The following is a 19,450-nucleotide window of genomic DNA, read 5'->3' as shown; positions in this document are numbered from 1 at the left end:
TGTAAATTCACTTTAGCTTCCCTTTTAAGTGTTTGAAATGGGGGAGAGACACATACTTTGCTGAAATGCCTAGGCTTCCCGAAGCTAATTTCCATCCCCCCAAAGTGTTTTCTAATCCTCCCCATTTGGTGAAAACCGATCTAGCTTGTAGCTCTGCGGTCATACTGTGTTGCACTGAATGGGCCACTCAACTCCAGGCTACCTTATGATGCACTGAATTCTTTTTGATATTTAGTTATTTGTAGTGGTGAAGGTAGGGCAAATGTCATAGGACTTTCTGCCTGCTTTACCTTCTTTTTCCATTCTGCATAGACTCTTCTAGAAAAACTGGAAGGAGAATTACAGGAAGCCAACCAGAACCAGCAGGCTTTAAAGAAAAGCTTCCTAGAACTGACCGAACTCAAACATCTCCTGAAGAAAACCCAGGACTTCTTCGAGGTTGTTATCTGGGGATTATTTATTAAAGGGACCTTTCCCCCAGGGCCTCAAGTTTCCATTTTGAAAACTGACTGGTTTTGGAATATGCATAAATCACTGTGTTTCTGTCCCATGGCTAGGTCATTAGTGAGGGGGAGGGTATTCTGGGTGAAACATGTTGCCATTGTGAACTAAAGGCAGAAATATTATGGCGCTCATTAAAAAGTACGTGCCCTAAACACCAAGAACAAAGTCAGAACAAAGCATGAGATTGGACAGGTTTGGGCTTTAGGTAGTAAAAGACTGGGGAAGGCTTTGATCTGGCAAGGAGCACTCCACTTTTTGAATTCTACTAACTCTTTGTGGAAAATTAAAGTTTCATGAAACATGGACAAACCCTTGAGATGCAGGGAGATTTTAAGGTAGTCCAAATGCATGTAAAAGAAAATAAATGGTTCTTTGACTTTCAGACCGAAACCAGCCTAGCTGATGATTTCTTTACGGAGGATACCTCTGGCCTCCTGGAATTGAGAGCCACACCTGCATATGTGACTGGAAAGCTGGGGTTAGTGTCTCTCTGCTCTGAAAGTTACATGTAGATGGGTTTCTGGTCCACAGCTCAGTGCCTGGTTGGTGTTGGATTTCCCCGAGTGCTTGAGTGAGTGAGTGAATGAATGAATGAATGAATGAATGAACTAGCCCCTGGAATGATGGCTATTTCAATAAATATAAGGCCTCCACACAGTCATAAACCCCAGAGTAACCTTTTCAGATTGGTGGAGAGATAACTTCGTGTTAGTGGTGAAACCAACATGCTGGAGCCTGAAGAGTACAATGTTCGTGTTGTCCCCACACACAAGGGCAAGACTATGGCAAGAATTGTTTAGATGGGTTTTCGCAACTGTTCCCTGCTTCCTTATCTTTGGAATACTGCTTTGATAATAAAATAGATTTGGAGTTTGACATCTGAAGTGCAATTGGAAATGAGGTAATTATGTGAGCAGCTCATCCATAAGGAGCAGTAATGTGATATGATGATACCCACCAAAATGTGTGGTGATTCAAAATGGAGGGATTTCATTCAGTGTCCAAGTCAAACTGATGAATCCGTATAGAAAATATTTGATCAGAAGGTAATATGGGATCAGCGTAGGTTTAAACTAATAGATCGCCGAAAGTAACCATTTTGAAATGAGTATAAAGTTTCTGTCAGAAATTATCTAGACACCTGGATGGTTTTAAAAGTAGAGATGAATGGAAATTAGTATGTATGTTACACTTCTATTTTTTATTTTATTTTTTTTTAATATTTAAAAAAAAATTTTTTTTTATGTTTATTTATTTTTGAGACAGAGAGACAGAGCATGAACAGGGGATGGGCAGAGAGAGAGGGAGACACAGAATTGGAAGCAGGCTCCAGGCTCCGAGCCATCAGCCCAGAGCCTGACGCGGGGCTCGAACTCACGGACCGCGAGATCGTGACCTGAGCTGAAGTCAGACACTTAACCGACTGAGCCACCCAGGCGCCCCAACACTTCTATTTTTTAAATTAAAGTTTATTTATTTAGAGAGAGAGAGGAGAGAGAGAACGGGTAGGGGAGGGGGGCAGAGAGAGAGAGGGAGAGGGGGAGAGAGAGAGAGAAAGAGCGCATGAGCGAGCGCATCCCAAGCAGGCACGACATTTAGCATGGAGCCTGATCTGGGGCTCTGTCTCACCACCGGAGGGGCAGGACCTGAGCAGAAATCAAGAGTCAGAGGCTTAACTCACTGAGCCACCCAGGCGCCCTGTATATTTCATTCTTAGTACATTATTTGTAAAAATACCCAGAGCCCATTGTTGAGCAGTTGGGATAGTTCCTTTCTTTAGTTCTGATGCCATAACAAATGGTCTAGTGTATTTCTAATCGCAAATAAGTGAATACGTAGTATCGGGGTGATTAGGGAAACCTCAACACGTGAGAGGAAACACGACTTGGTGGGGTTGGGGCTCTGATGCAGGGTGGCCTCCCTACGCCTGCCACCTAGGGCCCAGTCGTTGCCTCCTGCTCAGGGCGAAGCGGGCCTCTGTCTCCTGGTGGCACATCCTCACGTCCTACGGGGCCTTCTCCCTGCCTCCCGCTCTCTGTGCCTCTCCCGCTCATCAGTGCCTCTGTCTGACTGCCCAGGTTCACGGCCGGTGTGATCAACAGGGAGAGGATGGCTTCCTTTGAGAGGCTGCTGTGGAGAGTCTGCCGAGGGAACATCTACCTGAAGTTCAGTGAGATGGACGTGACTCTAGAGGATCCCGTCACGGTGGGTGTCCCGGGCTACAGAGAACTCTCTCCTCGGCTTCCTGGGGCCTTGGGCCTGTGCGGTGGGGGTGGGGCTTCTCTGAAACAGTGAGTCTGTAGTTCTTTGAAGCTAATATCTGCTTCCTTTCTTTTCTCTGCCCCCCCTCTTTTTTTCCTTGTTTCTTTTATTTTTAAAAATTTAAATCCAAGTTAGTTAATATATAGTGTAGTAATGGTTTCAGGAGTAGAATTTAACGACTGATCACTTACATGTTAACACCCAGTGCTCATCCCAACAAATGCCCTCCTTAATGCCCATCACCCATTTAGCCCATCCCCCCGCCCAAGTCCCCTCCAGCTACCCTCAGTTTGTTCTCTGTATTTCAGAGTCTCTTCTGGTTTGCTCCCCTCTCTGTTTTTATATTATTTTCCCTTCCTTTTCCCTATGTTCATCTGTTTTGTTTCTTAAATTCCACATATGAGTGAAATCATATATTTGTCTTTCTCTGACTTATTTTGCTCAGCGTAATACATTTACTTCCATTCACATTGTTGCGAATGGCAAGATTCCATTCTTTTGATCACCGAGTAATATTCTATTGTATATATATTCGTGGTATATTTTATTAAAAACTTTTTTTAATGAATTATTTTTTACATTTATTCATTTTTGAGAGACAGAGAGAGACAGAGCACGAGCAGGGGAGGGGCAGAGAGAGAGAGACACAGAATCCGAAGCAGGCTCCAGGCTCCGAGCTGTCAGCACAGAGCCTGACATGGGGCTTGAACTCACAAACTGCGAGATCATGACCTGAGCTGAAGTCAGATGCTTAACCAGCTGAGACACCTCTATTTTTAAAAATTTTTAATGTGTATTTATTTTTTTTAACATTTCTTTCTTTCTTTTTTATATTTATTTTTTAGTTTACATCCAAGTTAGTTAGCATATAGTGCAACAATGATTTCAGGAGTAGATTCCTTAATGCCCCTTAACCCATTTAGTGCATCCTCCCTCCCACAACCCTTCCAGCAACCCTCTGTTTGTTCTCTAAATTTAAGAGTCTCTTGTGTTTTTTTCCCCTCCCTGTTTTTATATTATTTTTGCTTCTCTTCCCTTATGTTCATCTGTTTTGTCCCATGAAGCCCTCATATGAGTGAAGTCATATGATATTTGTCTTTCTCTGACTGACTACTTTCACTTAGCATAATACCCTCCAGTTCCATCCTTGTGGTTGCAAATGGCAAGATTTCATTCTTTTTGATTGCCAAGTAATACTCCATTGTATATGTATATACCACATCTTCTTTATCCATCCATCTGTTGATGGACATTTGGGCTCTTTCCATACTTTGGCTATTGTTGATAATGCTTCTATAAACATGGGGGTGCATGTGTCCCTTCAAAACAGCACACCTGTATCCCTCGGATAAATACCTAGTAGTGCAATTACTGGGTCGTAGGGTAGTTCTATTTTAAATTTTTTGAGGAAACTCCATTCTGTTTTCCAGAGTGGCTGCACCAGCTTGCATTCCCGCCAACAATGCAAAAGAGATCCTCTTTCTCCGCATCCTCGCCAACATCTGTCGTTGCCTGAGTTGTTAATGTTAGCCATTCAGACAGGTGTGGGGTGGTATCTCATGGTGGTTTTGGTTTGTATCTCCCTGATGATGAGTGATGTTGAGCATTTTTTCATGTGTTGGTTGGCCATCTGGATGTCGTCTTTGGAGAAGTGTCTATTCATGTCTTTTGTCCATTTCTTCACTGGATTATTTGTTTTTTAGGTGTTGAGTTTGATAAATTCTTTATAGATTTTGGATACTAACCCTTCATCTGATATGTTGTTTGCAAATATCTTCTCCTAGTCTGTTGGTTGCCTTTTAGTTTTGCTGATTGTTTCCTTCACTGTGCAGAAGCTTTTTATTCTGATGAGGCCCCAATAGTACATTTCTGCTTTTGTTTTCCTTGCCTCTGGAGGCCTGTTGAGTAAGAAGTTGCTGCAGCCAAGGTCAAAGAGGTTGTTGCCTGCTTCCTCCTCTAGGATTTTGATGGCTTCCTGTCTTACATTGAGGTCTTTCATCCATTTTGAGTTTATTTTTGTGTCTGGTGTAAGAAAGTGGTCCAGGGTCATTCTTCTGCATGTTGCTGTCCAGTTTTCCCAGCACCACTTGCTGAAGAGATTGCCTTTATCCCATTGGATATTCTTTCCTGCTTTGTCAAAGATTGGTTGGCCATACGTTTGTGGGTCCATTTCTGGGTTCTCTATTCCTGTTCCATTGGTCTGAGTGTCTGTTTTTGTGCCAGTATCTGCCCCCCTTTTCTAAAAAAAAAAAAAAACCCTACAAAAGTTCAGTTCAAGGTCTGATTGTTGGTAACACCTCCAAGACACAGCTCTACCAGTTCCTGGAAGTTTAGCTAAGAACTGAGTTCAGTCAGTGCAATCCAAGCTTCAGTGTGCACAGGCACATGAGTGACCCTGGTACCTAGTTAAATGCAGATTCTGATACAGTGGAGTAGGGGTGGGGCCTCAGATTCTGCCCTGTTTTTTTTTAGAGGGTTTATTTTATTTTTTTTTTTAAAGTTTATTTATTTATTTTGAGGGCAAGGTGCAAGCGGAGGAGGGGCAGAGACAGAGAAGGAGGGAGAGAATCCGAAGCAGGCTCTGCACTGTCACTGAGGAGCCATGAATTGTGAGATCATGACCTGAGCCAAGATCAAGAGTCAGATGCTTAACTGACTGAGCCACCCAGGTGCCCCCAGATTCTGCATTTTTAACAAGCATACTGATATTGGTAGTCAGTGGATGGGATGCTTCAAACAAGGATGCTGAGAGGGCTCTTCGCTGAGTGCCATGCACTTCCTGCTATTAATTCCGTAGGGTTTACTTCCTCTGCCCTTCCAGTTAGTATTTAAATTCCCTTACTTAAAAAAAAAATTTGTTTTAATGTTTATTTTTGAGAGAGAGAGAGAAAGAGACAGAGCATGGTTAAGGGAGGGACAGAGAGAGGGAGACTCGGAACTTGAACCAGGCTCCAGGCTCTGAGCTGTCAGTGTAGAGCCAGACATGGAGCTCGAACCCATAGACTGTGAGAGCATGACCTGAGTTGAAGTCCGGCACTTAACCAACTGAGCCACCCAGGCGCCCCTAAGTCGCCTTACTTTTTAATTCCAAGTTGGGCTTATTTCTGAGTGTCATCATCTTTTCCAGGAGAGAGGGGAAAAAAATTAACTTAGGTTTTATTTCATGGAAAACAATTTCATAGTTAAATTTAAAATAGGAAGAAAGCTTACTTTTCTCTAGTGCTATTTTTCTCTTGTTCATAAGCCATAGGCAGGTCGTAGTAATAAACATGGAATCATTTTTTTTGTCCTTCTCTTGATCTGAGCTAATACAAAATTCCTCTATATCACTATGTGTCCCTTATAGATATTATTTCAAAAACTGACTTTAAATCATCACTTTGACAACCATGTTTTGGCATGTAATAGTCATGGTGGTAGAGACAGTATTTATAAAGTCAGCATCTGGAAAAGGATGACCTTAGCCTGTTAACATTGAAGGTCACTGAGCAGATCCGATGAGATCAGAGCAGATTCCTGGTTCTGGTGGATTAAGGGACAAGTGGAATTAAGGATTCAGAAAAGGACCAGTGTTTCTTGGACAAAGGAACCTTTGGAAATAACGTAAACCAAGCAGCTCCCCAAATCTTAAATACCCCTCACCTGCTGCCAAAGAGACGATTCAATTTATCTTCTTTTTAATTGATGCCTAGGATTTCCAGTGAGTTGATGTGACATTAACTATCTATTCATGGACTTTATTTCCTGTGTTTCTCCAGAATATAGACACTATGATGAACATCTTCGTGCATGCAGATTATTTTCTTTGGAATAATTTCCATGATATAAATTCAAGGAAATAGGATTGCTGGTTTAAAGGGTATGGTTTAAAGGGTTTAAAGGGTATGGTTTAAAGGGTACTTCTTACCCATCATGACACTTGATGGGTCCTGACAAATGACTTTTCAGTGGGGCCATACCTGATTCCAGTGCCCTGAATGGTGTGTGGTTATAACTTTTCCAACAATGGATTTCATAATTTTACCTTTACCCCCATCCACCCCGAACTAAATAAGAGCAAAATAGCTCATTTCTTTGCTTGAACATTTTCATATATATTTGTGAAATATATATTTTCTCTTTCTTGTGAACCGTCAAACTTGAACTTTAGATTTGCATTTTAATCAGTGTTCTTATGGGCATACAGCGAGTCAAAAATTAGGCATGGCTTTTATCTTTGTTAAACATCGAACACCCACTCACCCCTGAAATATAGAAGTTGTGTATGAGTTGGGGCACCTAGGTGACTCAGTTGGTTAAGCATTCGACTTTGGCCTAGGTCATGATCTCGCCGTTCCTGAGTTTGAGCCCCGTGTTGGGTTTTGTGCTGACAGCTTGGAGCCTGGAGCCTGTTTCAGATTCTGTGTCTCCCTTCCCCCACTCATGCCCTGTCTCTGTCTCTCTCTCAAAAATAAATAAACATTAAAAGTTGTGTGTGAGTTAACTTTAGCGAGCTAGGTCAGCTATTTTCATTTCAAGCTTTATAATATCCTGGTTCCTGTCTTCTGCGTGGTTTCTTGTTTATCAACCCGTCTCTTAAGTGTAGGGTTAGAGCTGAAAAGAGGCCCAGCTGTAGTCCAGCTAGTGTAGCCAGTTGTTGGTTGTTGTTTTAAGGCTGCCTTGACCTGTTTCAGGGGCCTTGCCTTCAACCATAAGGAATAACGGATTAGATTAACTGGGAGAGGGTGAAGTTTTCTTCTTTCTTTCTTTCTTTCATTTGGATGCTTAGCCGACTGAACCGCCCAGGTGCCCCAAATTTATAATTTTTTTTAAATATGAAAACAAGATTTTACATTTCTGTTACATTATAACCACAAAGAAAACATTATATATATATATAAATATAATTCTGATTTTTGATTTTCCAGAAAGAAGAAATTAAAAAGAATATTTTCATCATATTTTATCAAGGAGAGCAACTCAGACAGAAAATCAAGAAGATCTGTGATGGGTAAGAGACTGTTCATGGCTCTTTCATCAGGGATTGGGTCATGATTAGGTGAAGAGGGATGGGAGACAGAGTACTCTTGACTGGGCCTTCTTTGAGATCCCTTAGGATTTTAGAACAACTTTCTGACGTTTGACCAGATAATGTTAAACATGAGACTGATTTTTATGGGGCACCTGGGTAGCTCAGTCAGTTAAGCATCTGACTTCGGCTCAGGTCATGATCTTGTGGTGAGTTTGAGCCCTGTGTAGGTAGGTCTCTGTGCTGATAGCTCAGAGCCTGAAGCCCGCTTTGGATTCTGGTCTCCCTTTCTATCTGCCCCTCCTCCACTCGCATTCTGTCTCTCTCTCTCTCTCTCTCTCTCAAAAAAAAAAAAAAAAAAAACAAATTAAACAAATTAAAAAAAATTTTTTTAATGTTTATTTTTGAGACAGAGACAGAGCATGAAGAGGAGGGTAAGAGAGACAGGGAGAAACAGAATCTGAAGCAGGCTCCAGGCTGAGCTTTCGGCACAGAGCCCAATGCGGGGCTCGATTTCACAGACTGTGAGATCATGACCTGAGCCGGAAGTCGGAAGCTCAACTGACTGAGCCACCCGGGCGCCCCTAAATTTTTTAAAATGCAAATAATTTTTAAGAGCTGTGGGACTAGGAGCAGAGAGGACTTGAATCAGCAAAAGTCAAGGTAACTAAAAGTAGACATGGTAATCAAATAAGTGTATTCCCTCTCACACTCTTTATCAGCCACTAATGAGTAGGCAAACTGCATGCTGAATTGTTTCTGATTTTACAGAATCGTTTTATTCCAGCAGAAATTATTCAGCAGGGAAGGACGTTATTGCATTAATATATTCTGGGGACAAGAAGAGACAAGTCACGCTGTAGTCTTATTTACATAACAGCCCACAGTTTCTTTGGGTTGAACGAAGCTCATTCATATAATAGAACCATAGCTTTAATTCAAATAGTGCGAGCGATGCGTTGGGAACCCTTAGAACTGGGATTCGCTTTCCGAGTGCCAAAGAGACAGTTATTCTCGAAAAGGATGGTCATCCAACCGAAGCCAGTGATGGCTAGCAGAAGAGGACATGCGGAATGCTTTTCCGTCGTAACCCCCCGCCTTGTGACCTTTGGAATGTATGAAACACAGGTTTCGAGCTATCATATATCCCTGCCCAGAGCCTGCAGCGGAGCGCAGAGAGATGCTGGCCGGCATCAATGTGAAGCTGGAAGATTTAATCACCGTGAGTGAGGCGTTGAGGCGCGTGACCTACCTCCCCCACTTCCAGAGAAGTCCTGTGTCCCAGGGCCCTCGCTTCCAGCCTGGCTGGAATGGTAGCTGTGCTCTCCCGGCTACCACTGCAGGAGATTTCATAATCAGAAAGCAGTGTTCACGGGGGTGCAGGGGGTGTTTGGGGATGTCAGTCCTGCTCTTCCTGGGCTGAGAACTGACCGCAGCCCCAGTCGGCTTTTGGGTGGCCAGCCCAGTCTGATATGATCACCGAGGCCACATCTATGGTACAGCTAACTAGCCAATTCAGTTGACCAACCAGTCTGACTGATTCTTTTTCCATGGACTCACACACTTCTTTGAGCTGACCAATTACTTCGGTAAAAACAGTGAGTGAGTCCTGTTTCACCGAGGGCACATACCTCAAATTCAGATCCTTTTGTAAAGTTAGTCATCCCCCAGGGTGACAGTCAGCACTTCTGTGATTAGAACACTTGCTTCAGTAAACTTTCCAAGTAGTCTCTGAATGCTGCTGGGCCTACGTCAGGTTGTTTATTGTAGATGAATGTGTTCCACCAGAACTTTCTGTGGACATGTCGTCTGACTTGCAATGCCGTGGCCATGAGCTCCACGTAACCACTGAGCACTTGACACGTGGCTAGGGCAGCTGAGGAACTGAATGTTTTTTTCACTTTTTTTAAATTTGTGTTTAAAATTTTTTAACATTTATTCATTTTTTTTTCTTTTTTTAAAATTTTCTTTTTTCTTTTTTAAATTTTACATCCAAATTAGTTAGCATACAGTGCAACAATGATTTCAGGAGTAGATTCCTTAATGCCCCTTCCCCATTTAGCCCATCCCCCCCTCCCCCCACCCCTCCAGCAACCCTCAGTTTGTTCTCCATATTTATGAATCTCTTCTGTTTTGTCCCCTCCCTGTTTTTATATTATTTTTGTTTCCCTTCCCTTATGTTCATCTCTTTTGCCTCTTAAAGTCCTCATGTGAGTGAAGGCATAGGATTTTTGTCTTTCTCTGACTGACCAGGAACTGAATTTTTATTTTCAATTCATTTTAATTAAGTTTAAAATTTTAATGGCCGCATGTGTCTGCCGTGTTGGTTGTTAGCACAGTTCTGGATCCTCCGTGAGTATCTTCAGGAATTAGGTGTGCGAATGTGTGTGTGTTTCAAAACTCTTAGGATAACAAACGTCTTTGCCTTCCCAGAAAAATCTTTGCTTAATGTCTTTAATCCCTTCTCCTCCTTCTTTCTCACTTGTCAAAGAGACTGTGCTTCCCTAAAGCAATTACCCTTGAACTCCTTTCCCCGAATGCTCCCTACTAGATTTTAGGAAAACCTCATGGGGAAAAGAAGTTATGCCAAACTTACGCTCCTGGGGAGCCACTTGAGAACGTTGCTGAGAAGGGTACTCTCTTATAGCCCTGAACAAAAATGAATCCCATTAAATAAATAAACTCTGTGGGCAAAATTGTCCATTCCCTCCTTCATTAATTCACTTGTCGTTTATTGAAGACATTAGGTACAAAAAGCATTTTGATGTATTAATTTCCTCGGGCTCCTATAACAAATTACCACAAACTGGGTGGCTTAAAACAACAGAAATTTATTCTCTCACGGTTCTAGAGGCTGGAAATCTGAGATCTAGGTGTCAGCAGGGCCGTGCTAACTCTGAAGGCTCTAGGAAGGGGTCCTTTTCTGTGTTGCCCCCACCTCCAAACTCCTGGGTTGAAAACCTAATGCCCAAGGCGATGGTATTAGGAGGTGGGGCTTTTGGGAAGTGATTGGGTTATGAGGAGGGGGCCCCCGTGAATGGGATTAGTGCCCTTATGAAGGAGGCCCCAGAGAGCTCGCTTGCCCCTTCTACCATGTGAAGATAACCCAGAAGAGGATCCTCACCTGACCGTGATGGTGAGTGCGTTGATCTCAGACCGCCAGCTTCCAGGACTGCAAACGATAAGTTTTTGTTGTTTGTAAGCCACCCTCTATGGTATTGTATTATAGCAGCCCGAAGAGACATAGACATCTCCCTAGCCCCTGGTCGTTGTCTGCAATCTTTGGTGTTCCTTGGTTTGTAGATACCTCACTCCAGTCTCTGCCTGAATCGCACAGGGCATTCTTCCCTGTGTGCCTAGATGTCCAAATCCCTTATAAGGACACCAGTCATATTAGTTAGGGCCCACCCCACTCCAGTATGACCTTAACTTAATTCCATTTGCAAAGACCTTGTTTCCAAATAAGGTCACATTCATAGGTACGAGGGGTTAGGACTCAGCCTATCTTTTTTGGAGACACAATTCAACGTATGACAATAGTACTGTAAGGAATTTAGAAGAAAAGGAGGATACGATCTTTGCCCAAGGGTTTTAACCTCTACAAGGGAAGATACTCTGCTCTTGAGGGTTGAGGGCGGGGAAGGGCCACAGGCCAGGGGAGGGAGCCCAGAGCGGAAGAAGCCTTTATGACCGACGAGCTTCCATTTTGCCACATTGCGGGGCTCCCTGTGTGTTCCTTGTTTCTCTGTGTGTCTGTCTCGCCCAGGTCATCACACAAACAGAGTCTCACCGTCAGCGCCTCCTCCAAGAAGCAGCTGCCAACTGGCACTCCTGGGTCATTAAAGTGCAGAAGATGAAAGCTATTTACCACATCCTGAACATGTGCAACATTGACGTCACCCAGCAGTGCGTCATTGCTGAAATCTGGTTCCCGGTGGCAGACACTGGGCGCATCAAGAGGGCATTAGAGCAAGGCATGGTGAGTGGCAGATGGAGCAGGGGAGGGGGGGGAGGAGTCGCGTCCAGCCTCCGCAGCCCCTCTGTCAGGCGCTAAGGTTGTCATCCTCCTAAGTCCCATGAAGTTCATAAGTGACTTGCTGGTGACAAGTGGCAAGTCTCCTTCATCTTTGTGTCTTCAGTTCTTCTTTTTTTCTTTAATTTTTAATGTTTATGTATTTCTGAGAGAGAGAGCGAGCACGTGCACACAGGTGGGGGAGGGGCAGACAGAGAGAGAGAGGGAGGGGGCCGAGGATCTGAAGCAGGCTCTGTGCTGTCCGCAGAGAGCCCGATGCGGAGCTCGAATCACGAACTGCGAGATCATGACCTGAGCCGAAGTTGGACATGTAACTGGCTGAGCCACCCAGGCGCCCCTGTATCTTCAGTTCTTAATCTAGTGCTGGGCATGTGTCAGAAAATTCCTTTTCTTCTCGATGTTTGACAGATATCCACCATCTCTCTGATTTACTGCAAGCGCATGTTGAGCACTGATGTGCTAGTCACTCTGCTAGATGAGACTGTAGGTCCCACATGCAGTGTGACTGTAGGTATGTCCATTCCCTCATGAAGGTCACTGTCTGGCCAGAAAGACAAACAGCCAGACCCCTGTGCTCACTCTGTGCCCACAGCTATGCTCTGCACTCTGTACCTTGGTTAATCTTACAGCCTTCGTCGTTCACCTCTCCAGATGGTCACTGTGCACCAGGAACAGATCCAGGGCTATGCAGGCAGAACGAAGCCCTGGTCTGACAGACTTTCTAGAAAGGAAGACAGATAGTAGGCATGTCCATAACTAATGTGATTTCAGGTGGTGATGGTGGTGAGCAGGAGGGCGGCAGATGGTGGAGGATGGGGTGGGGGGTGACGGGCTTTGTTCTGATCACCTGTTCACCCCGTTGGTGAAGAAAGGAAACTCTGCCCTAAATGGTACAAGATGGCCAAACACACAACACTGGCCATCGGACACATGAAACTGGCAGCAGTTGATTAGTCACATATGCTTATAGCCCAGGGCAGGAGGACACCACTCCCCACACAGGGCCGCATGGAGGTTGTACTTGGGGCTTGCACTTGGGGGCACAATGAGCCAGCCGGGCTATGGGAGGCAGCCTCCCACAAGAGGAGGGGGTCTGGTTTCCATGGGAGGACGTGAGTAGCTTGTTAGAATACCTTTCTGGGGTGGCAGGGGGGTGAAGCCCATTGGGTCGAAGACTGGGCAGTGTGCAAATGGTCTGGCCTCTGGGAGAGCTAGCTGGGTGGGGAGCCCTTCCCCCTCCATGGGAGGCAAATCTGATGAAAACAGAGGAACTCATGGCTTGGACTTTGGGGCCCTGTGAGACTCAAAGACATCAAGGTGACACCTGGAATTTTAGGTCTTACAATACTGTGATAGGGCTGTTGCCCTCAGAAGGCCCCTCTGAGCGGGTGGCTTGGAGCAGGAGCAGGTGACAGGATAGGAGGGAGAACTTTCAAGCTGAAGGATCTGGAAGTAAAGGCCTTGACATGGAATTGGCCTAGGAGGCAGGAGCTATCTTTAACCCCTTTGTACATATGAGGAAACTGAGTCACACAAAGTACAAGTAACCTGACTGTGATCCTGAAGCCAGAAGGCTGGATTTAAATGTCCCCATATGGCAGTCCAACAACTGCTTAAATGGGGCACCTAAAAAGAGCATTTCACCCAGCTCGGGAAGGGCAGGGGTGCTCCCTGGAGGACGTGATGCCTGAGCTGAACCATGGAAGGGTCATCAGTGAGCAGGTGGATGGAGGTGGGGAGGAGCGTGGAGTGCAGGCCCACCTGGCTGGAGTGAAGGTGTGGCAAGTTGCAAGAATGGGAAGAAGGTCAGGGAGAGGCTGCAGGGCAGGTCCTGAAGGACTTAACAGTGGTATAGGGGATCTGATTTTATGCCCATGCTGGAGCGGCACAATCCAGTTTGCATTTTAGAAACATTTCCGTGCGATATGGACAAGACAGCAGGGCCACCGGGGAGGTGTCCTGACGCACGTATGTGAACGAGACAGGGTCATCCTGTAATCACAGAGGGGCCAAACTTCTACAAGTCTGCTTCGGACTGTTTCTTCAGTGTCTTCAGCCCTCTGAAATAACAAGTCTTTCCCGGATAGGAGTAGAAGGCTCTACGTGGGTAGGAGGTGAGGAGAGAAGTGTAATAGGCTAACTTTCGTTGTCAGCATCACAAACAAGCACAACATACTTACTCTATGCCAGGGGTTATGTCAGCTGCTGGGGCACATGTTAAGAAAAATGAAGCACCATAATTCTTGCCCTTAGGGAGATCATAATCTCACATGAAAAGATATATCACAAGAGAGTAAAGAACTCCACCACTTGCGGTGGGACCTAGGGGAAGTTACTTAACCTTTCTGGACCTTTGTTCCCTCACCTGTCAAGTGGGGCTGGGTAGGAAGGTGATACGGACCTCATGGCATTTTAGGAGGATTGATGGGCAGTCATTTAGCCAGTGCTAAGTCCCACTGAGTATGCAGGTGGTAAGTACCGTTAGACTTTGGACTGACCGAAAGGTTCCTGGGGAGTGAGCCTGGGGAACGGTTCATACCTGGGTAAGTGAAGAAGAGAGATGGCTGGTGTAAAGTCACCTGTTTCTGTGCAGAAGTAGTGGGGGTGAAGGTGTGAAGGGAGTAATAGTCAATATTGGGAGGAAGTCTTGATGACCAAAAGGAAGAATTTTGATTCCATTCTCTAGGTAATAGGAAGCCTTTGAAGATTTTTGAGTAGGGGAGTAACATGACGGAAGCAGTACTTGTTTGTTTTATTTTATGAAAGAAGGATTGCACCATCTGCAGCATAGGCTAAATGGGGAGGCTCAGGGCTAGGCTAGTGGTTATGGGAGTGAGAAAAAGAAGGACTTTAAAGGGACAATCAGCAGGATTTGGTGATCGATTGATTGAACCAGGAGAAGAGACGCGTCTGATGATTCCCAAGGTTCAGGGATCTGGAGAACGGAGTCTGCTGAAGGAGCAGGGAGGCCAAGGGAGAACCTGGCTTTGGGGCAAGTTGATGAGTTTGATTTTAGGCTCCTGGATATTGTGGGGTTGCTGAGACATGAGAGTTTGAAAGCCCAGACAGGAAATTAAAACAGAATCGAAACTGGGGAGGGAGTAGGACCATTTGGAAGAAAAGGGCGGAATCAGGAAAGTGGGTTAACTCTTGAGGGTGTGAGTAGAGAGAAAGGAAGAGGAGAGGACCCAGAACTGGGCATAACAGGTGAATTGGCAGGAGCAGGAGAATGGAAATGGCCAGAACTCCACTCTCTTGATGACTCTCCTGTAAGATAAATTAGATATTAGGAAGGTATTTTACAGAGTGGTCATGGGTGTCAGAGAGGTCAAGAAATTGTCCCAAGTTCACCTATAAGGGATGGCAGGAATTGGACATCCATGTACTGACACTCTTCCTTACGTTTTTGCCAATTTTTTTTGTTTGTTTTTTTGTAGGAACTAAGTGGCTCCTCCATGGTCCCCATCCTGACTGCAGTGCAGTCTAAAACATCTCCTCCCACCTTTAACAGGACCAATAAATTCACAGCTGGCTTCCAGAATATTGTAGATGCATATGGTGTGGGCAGTTACCGGGAAATAAACCCAGGTAAAGTGTCTGATGCATTGTATAGTGGGGCAACTTGAAAATGAAAACTGGTTAAGATTTACCCCTTGGGTGGCCTAGGAGGTGAATTGCTTAAAACTGGATCATTCCTAAAATTTTGTTTGGCTTCCTAATGCCCTGCATTGGTTGCCTAAATGGTGATTAGTGAAAGATTTGTTCTTTGTCAAGATTTCACCTGTTATCCCTTGAACCATTGCCTTATTAGGCAGTCAAATTCAGTTCTTGTTTCCTTAATGATTCAATGGAGTCATCTCTCAACATTTTCACAGAGCTGTAGCTGTTTTGTGGGTGAGATGGGAACACACAGCTGGCTTCCCGGACTTGGAGTCAGAAGACTGGATTCTAAGTGACATAAGCTGTGTGATATTGGTAGTCTGGCTTGTAAAATAAAAAGGGTAGACCAGGTGCCCTTCAGCCATGTAGTCTGTAGTGCTCTTTTTCTCCAAGCAGAGTCCTAATCTTGTGACCCGTAATGCAGCGACCCCATAGACTGGGTATCCTGTGAGTAGAGGTGTGTGATACATGTGGAGTATACGAAACGCTCAGAGATGGGAAACTGGTTTTAAGACCCGATACATTTTGTGATCTTGGGCAAGTCACCAAACTGCTTCAAAACTCAGGTCATCTGTAAACAGGGACTTATAATGCTTACTTATTGATAAGCTAATATGTGTGCAAGCTCAGCAAATGTTGGGGATGGGGAGGGAAGACAGAATCAGAAAGATACGAGGGAACCAGCTTGTGGGTCACGGATCATGTTAGACAGATCTTTGATGGAGCCACTGGCCGTGGGAAGGACTCAGGCTGTTGTGGGTCTCCCCTCTATAGCTCCCTATACCATCATCACATTCCCCTTCCTCTTCGCTGTGATGTTTGGAGACTGTGGTCATGGGATTATCATGCTCCTGGCAGCCCTTTGGATGGTCCTTAATGAGAGACGCTTGCTCTCCCAGAAGACCAACAACGAGGTGGGTGTCCGTCGAATACCTTGCCTCAGTTCTCCGAGGTTATAAGTAGAATCTGAAAAATGTGTATGTTGTTTTCACCAAAGAAACAAACCTGTTTTATGAAAAGCAAAGGATAGAAAGGATAAAGGGGCCAAAATTCAGCCTAGAAATTCCTGTCCAAAGGTCAGTGCTTTGGATGGTGTGGTGCAATTTCTTTCAGCATTTTTGTTTTTTGTACATTGCTTGACAAGGCATTGATCTCTCTTTATTTTTAAGTTTTTTCCCTCCTAACATGAATTTTTTTCTTTGATTATAAAAAACAATATATGTTTATTTTTAAAATTGGGAAAATACAACAATTTCACTACCTAGAGAAAATCACAACTAATGTTTTTATCTATCTTCCTGTATTTTTTTCTGGGATTATACACAAATTTTTCAACATTTTTAAAAATAGGGATCACATATTGCATATTAATTTGTGGCCTTTTTTTTTCACTTAAAATATCACAAATAGTTTTTCTCATGGCAGAGCCCTTCTCCCACAATCAGTCCATGCTCAGTGTTCTTATGAGCTCTGTGTTCATTGGAATACATCTTGTAAGCTGGAAACATGCCTTTAGCTGTGTTCTGAATTTTAAGAATATCTGCAAACTTTTATTACAAGTTGTCTTAACTAGAGCTAGTTCGGTGATGTCACAGCAGCCTAATCATAAGCGAGGTTAGTGGGAAACTCCACCTCTGGCCAATATAGTTTTGTGTGGCCAACACTGTAAGAGCCGTAGCTTCCTAGAATAAAGAATTGAAATCTCAGAGCTACACTTTGGCAGGTCTGTGAATGATTGACACCCATCATCCAGTATTATAGAAAGCACTTGACTCTTCTTAGTGGACGTGCTTAGACAAGACTTGATTTTATGACAGAATGAGTGGAGCTTTGACTTGCCGTGAAATTTAGCTGCCATATGCATCCAGCTCGGAGCTTGTCTCCTAGAAGTACTTGAAAGAGTGGCTGCACACTTTCATGTCCCTCCATAACGTGTGAGGCCTCAGCCTCCACTTCAGTTATGTTTTCTTTTCTTTTTTTTTTTTTTAATGTTTATTTATTTTTGAGAGAGAGACAGAGCTCAAGAGGGGAAGGGCCAGAGAGAAAGGGAGACACAGAATCTGAAGCAGGTTCCAGGCTCTGAGCTGTGAGCACAGAGCCCGATGCGGGGCTCGAACTCATGAACTGTGAGATCATGACCTGAGCCGAAGTCAGACGCTTAACTGACTGAGCCACTCATGCGCCCCTTCAGTTATGTTTTCTAACCAGTGATGACTTAAAGATTATGAGGCTTATATGGTTTTTCTTCCACAGTAACAACCACCGGTCTAGGACTTTTCTGACTGATGTATGTAGGCTCGGGGAAGTCACGGTGTGTGTGCTCTCTTTGGATCGCTTTGATGTTGCCCCATGCTGTGGCCCCTCTGTGTGGGGCCTGTGTGCCTTGCCGTGGATGTTCCACTGGTGCTGGAGACATCCCATAACACATTCCCCCCCACCCTGGGCTCTGATGCCAAGCCCCCTGACGGCCATCTTCTCTGTCTCCCTGAGACCAGATCTGGAACACCTTCTTCCACGGACGCTATCTGATTCTCCTTATGGGCATCTTCTCCATCTACACGGGCTTGATTTACAATGACTGCTTCTCCAAGTCTTTCAACATCTTTGGCTCTTCTTGGAGTGTCCGACCGATGTTCAGAAATGGCACGTGGAAGTAAGTTTACAGACAGAGGTGGGTCACTCGCTTGGCTGTCCAGGTGGCTTCAGGGGCACTTTTCATGGTCAAGAAGTCTATGCCTGGCTCTGCTCAGAGGCGTGCCCACAAATTCAATGAATGATTCCATTTTATTTACCGAGTGAGCAACCTCCAACCAGTCCCTCAGTAACTGTGCTGGTCATTCTATTGTGTGGAGATAGTTTGTAACATTTCAATTAAGTATATATCATGGCGTCCGTAGCATGTGCCAACACTACTGTGAAAACAAATAGTGAGGCAGGTACAAACTGGGCATCTTGGTGTCAGTCACAGAAGCTAAGTTCCCCAGAGGAGAAGGTGGCATTTGAAGCAGACCTAGTTCCAGCAGGGGACTGGACGCAGTGAGCACTTAGGACAGAAGCCTGATGTGGTGTTGAATTATATAAATCACTGGTTTCCAGTGCTCGAGGCCCCAGACTCACCTGAAGGGCATTTTCTTTGATGGTTCAGAGTGACTCCATTCAATGTCAAAAGGAAAGGAGGGGGTGGCTAGTTTTCATAAGCAGCTCCCTGTGTTTGTCTTTTGGGTGATGGAGTGAGGAGGGCAGATAGGATAGAGTAGCTGGCGAGGAGTGGCTGCGTGGGTGGCTGTGTCATGGGGGGGTCAATGCATCCCCCCTAGTATCTTTGCTGGTCCAGCTTCCTTGCAGTAGAGGACAGGACTATTAAACAATAAGGAAGGGAAGGAAGGAAGGGAAGGGAAAGGAAGAAGGAAAGGAAGAAGGAACAGAAGAAGGAAGGAAGGAAATGAAGGATAGGACATTTTCCAGAATCCAGATGGCTATATTGACAAGTGCTTTTGTTTTTGTACTTGCTTTACGATTAAGTACCCTGAAGAGATGCCTAGGAGAACAAAGCTTTCATAAATTTAAAGACAAATTACTTAGTTCTGCTCTTTAGATGTAAACTCGTAAGCATAGCGATGGACTTTGAAGCATGTTAAATCAGTACAATTTCACCAAACTACCTCCATGAAATCTCATTTACCCAGGAGCGTGATTGGGAAAGGTCCGAGTCACCTGGCTTTTTGTCATTCTGCAAATGTGGGCTCGAGTACTCTTTTATGCACCTGTGAATGGAATGACCCCTGCCCCAATTCAAGGCTCTCGGAGGCCAAGCCCAGTCTGCGGGACACTCAGCCACATGCCAGGCATCCCTTGTATAAAGTGGGACCTTATTAACAGGGAGACAAAAGAAAATTGCAGTCATCCATCAGAGTGGCAAAGGACACAGCAAGCTGGTTTTGGTCACCAGTCACAAGCTAGGTCTTGGGCTTGCTTTCCCTGGG

At 44.6% G+C, this 19,450-nt stretch overlaps 1 protein-coding gene across 4 annotated transcripts in view; it reads left to right on the top strand.

Annotated features, from left to right (window-relative positions):
* The window catches only part of ATP6V0A4 (ATPase H+ transporting V0 subunit a4), a 100,728-nt gene that overhangs the window by 33,434 nt on the left and 47,844 nt on the right, over positions 1 to 19,450 (top strand). For all 4 annotated transcript variants that reach the window (XM_045495815.1, XM_045495814.1, XM_045495816.1 and 1 more), the window contains 9 exons: positions 313 to 438; positions 888 to 982; positions 2,583 to 2,709; positions 7,674 to 7,756; positions 8,903 to 8,996; positions 11,541 to 11,753; positions 15,245 to 15,395; positions 16,242 to 16,381; positions 17,963 to 18,120. In XM_045495815.1, coding sequence (XP_045351771.1) covers positions 313 to 438; positions 888 to 982; positions 2,583 to 2,709; positions 7,674 to 7,756; positions 8,903 to 8,996; positions 11,541 to 11,753; positions 15,245 to 15,395; positions 16,242 to 16,381; positions 17,963 to 18,120 — 1,187 coding nt within the window. The remainder of the gene's footprint in view (positions 1 to 312; positions 439 to 887; positions 983 to 2,582; positions 2,710 to 7,673; positions 7,757 to 8,902; positions 8,997 to 11,540; positions 11,754 to 15,244; positions 15,396 to 16,241; positions 16,382 to 17,962; positions 18,121 to 19,450) is intronic.

The sequence above is a fragment of the Leopardus geoffroyi genome, chromosome A2, assembly GCF_018350155.1.
Source record: "Leopardus geoffroyi isolate Oge1 chromosome A2, O.geoffroyi_Oge1_pat1.0, whole genome shotgun sequence".
Lineage (NCBI taxonomy): Eukaryota > Metazoa > Chordata > Mammalia > Carnivora > Felidae > Leopardus > Leopardus geoffroyi.
Note: the sequence above shows the minus strand (reverse complement) of the source record. Positions and strands in the feature narration are given on the sequence as shown.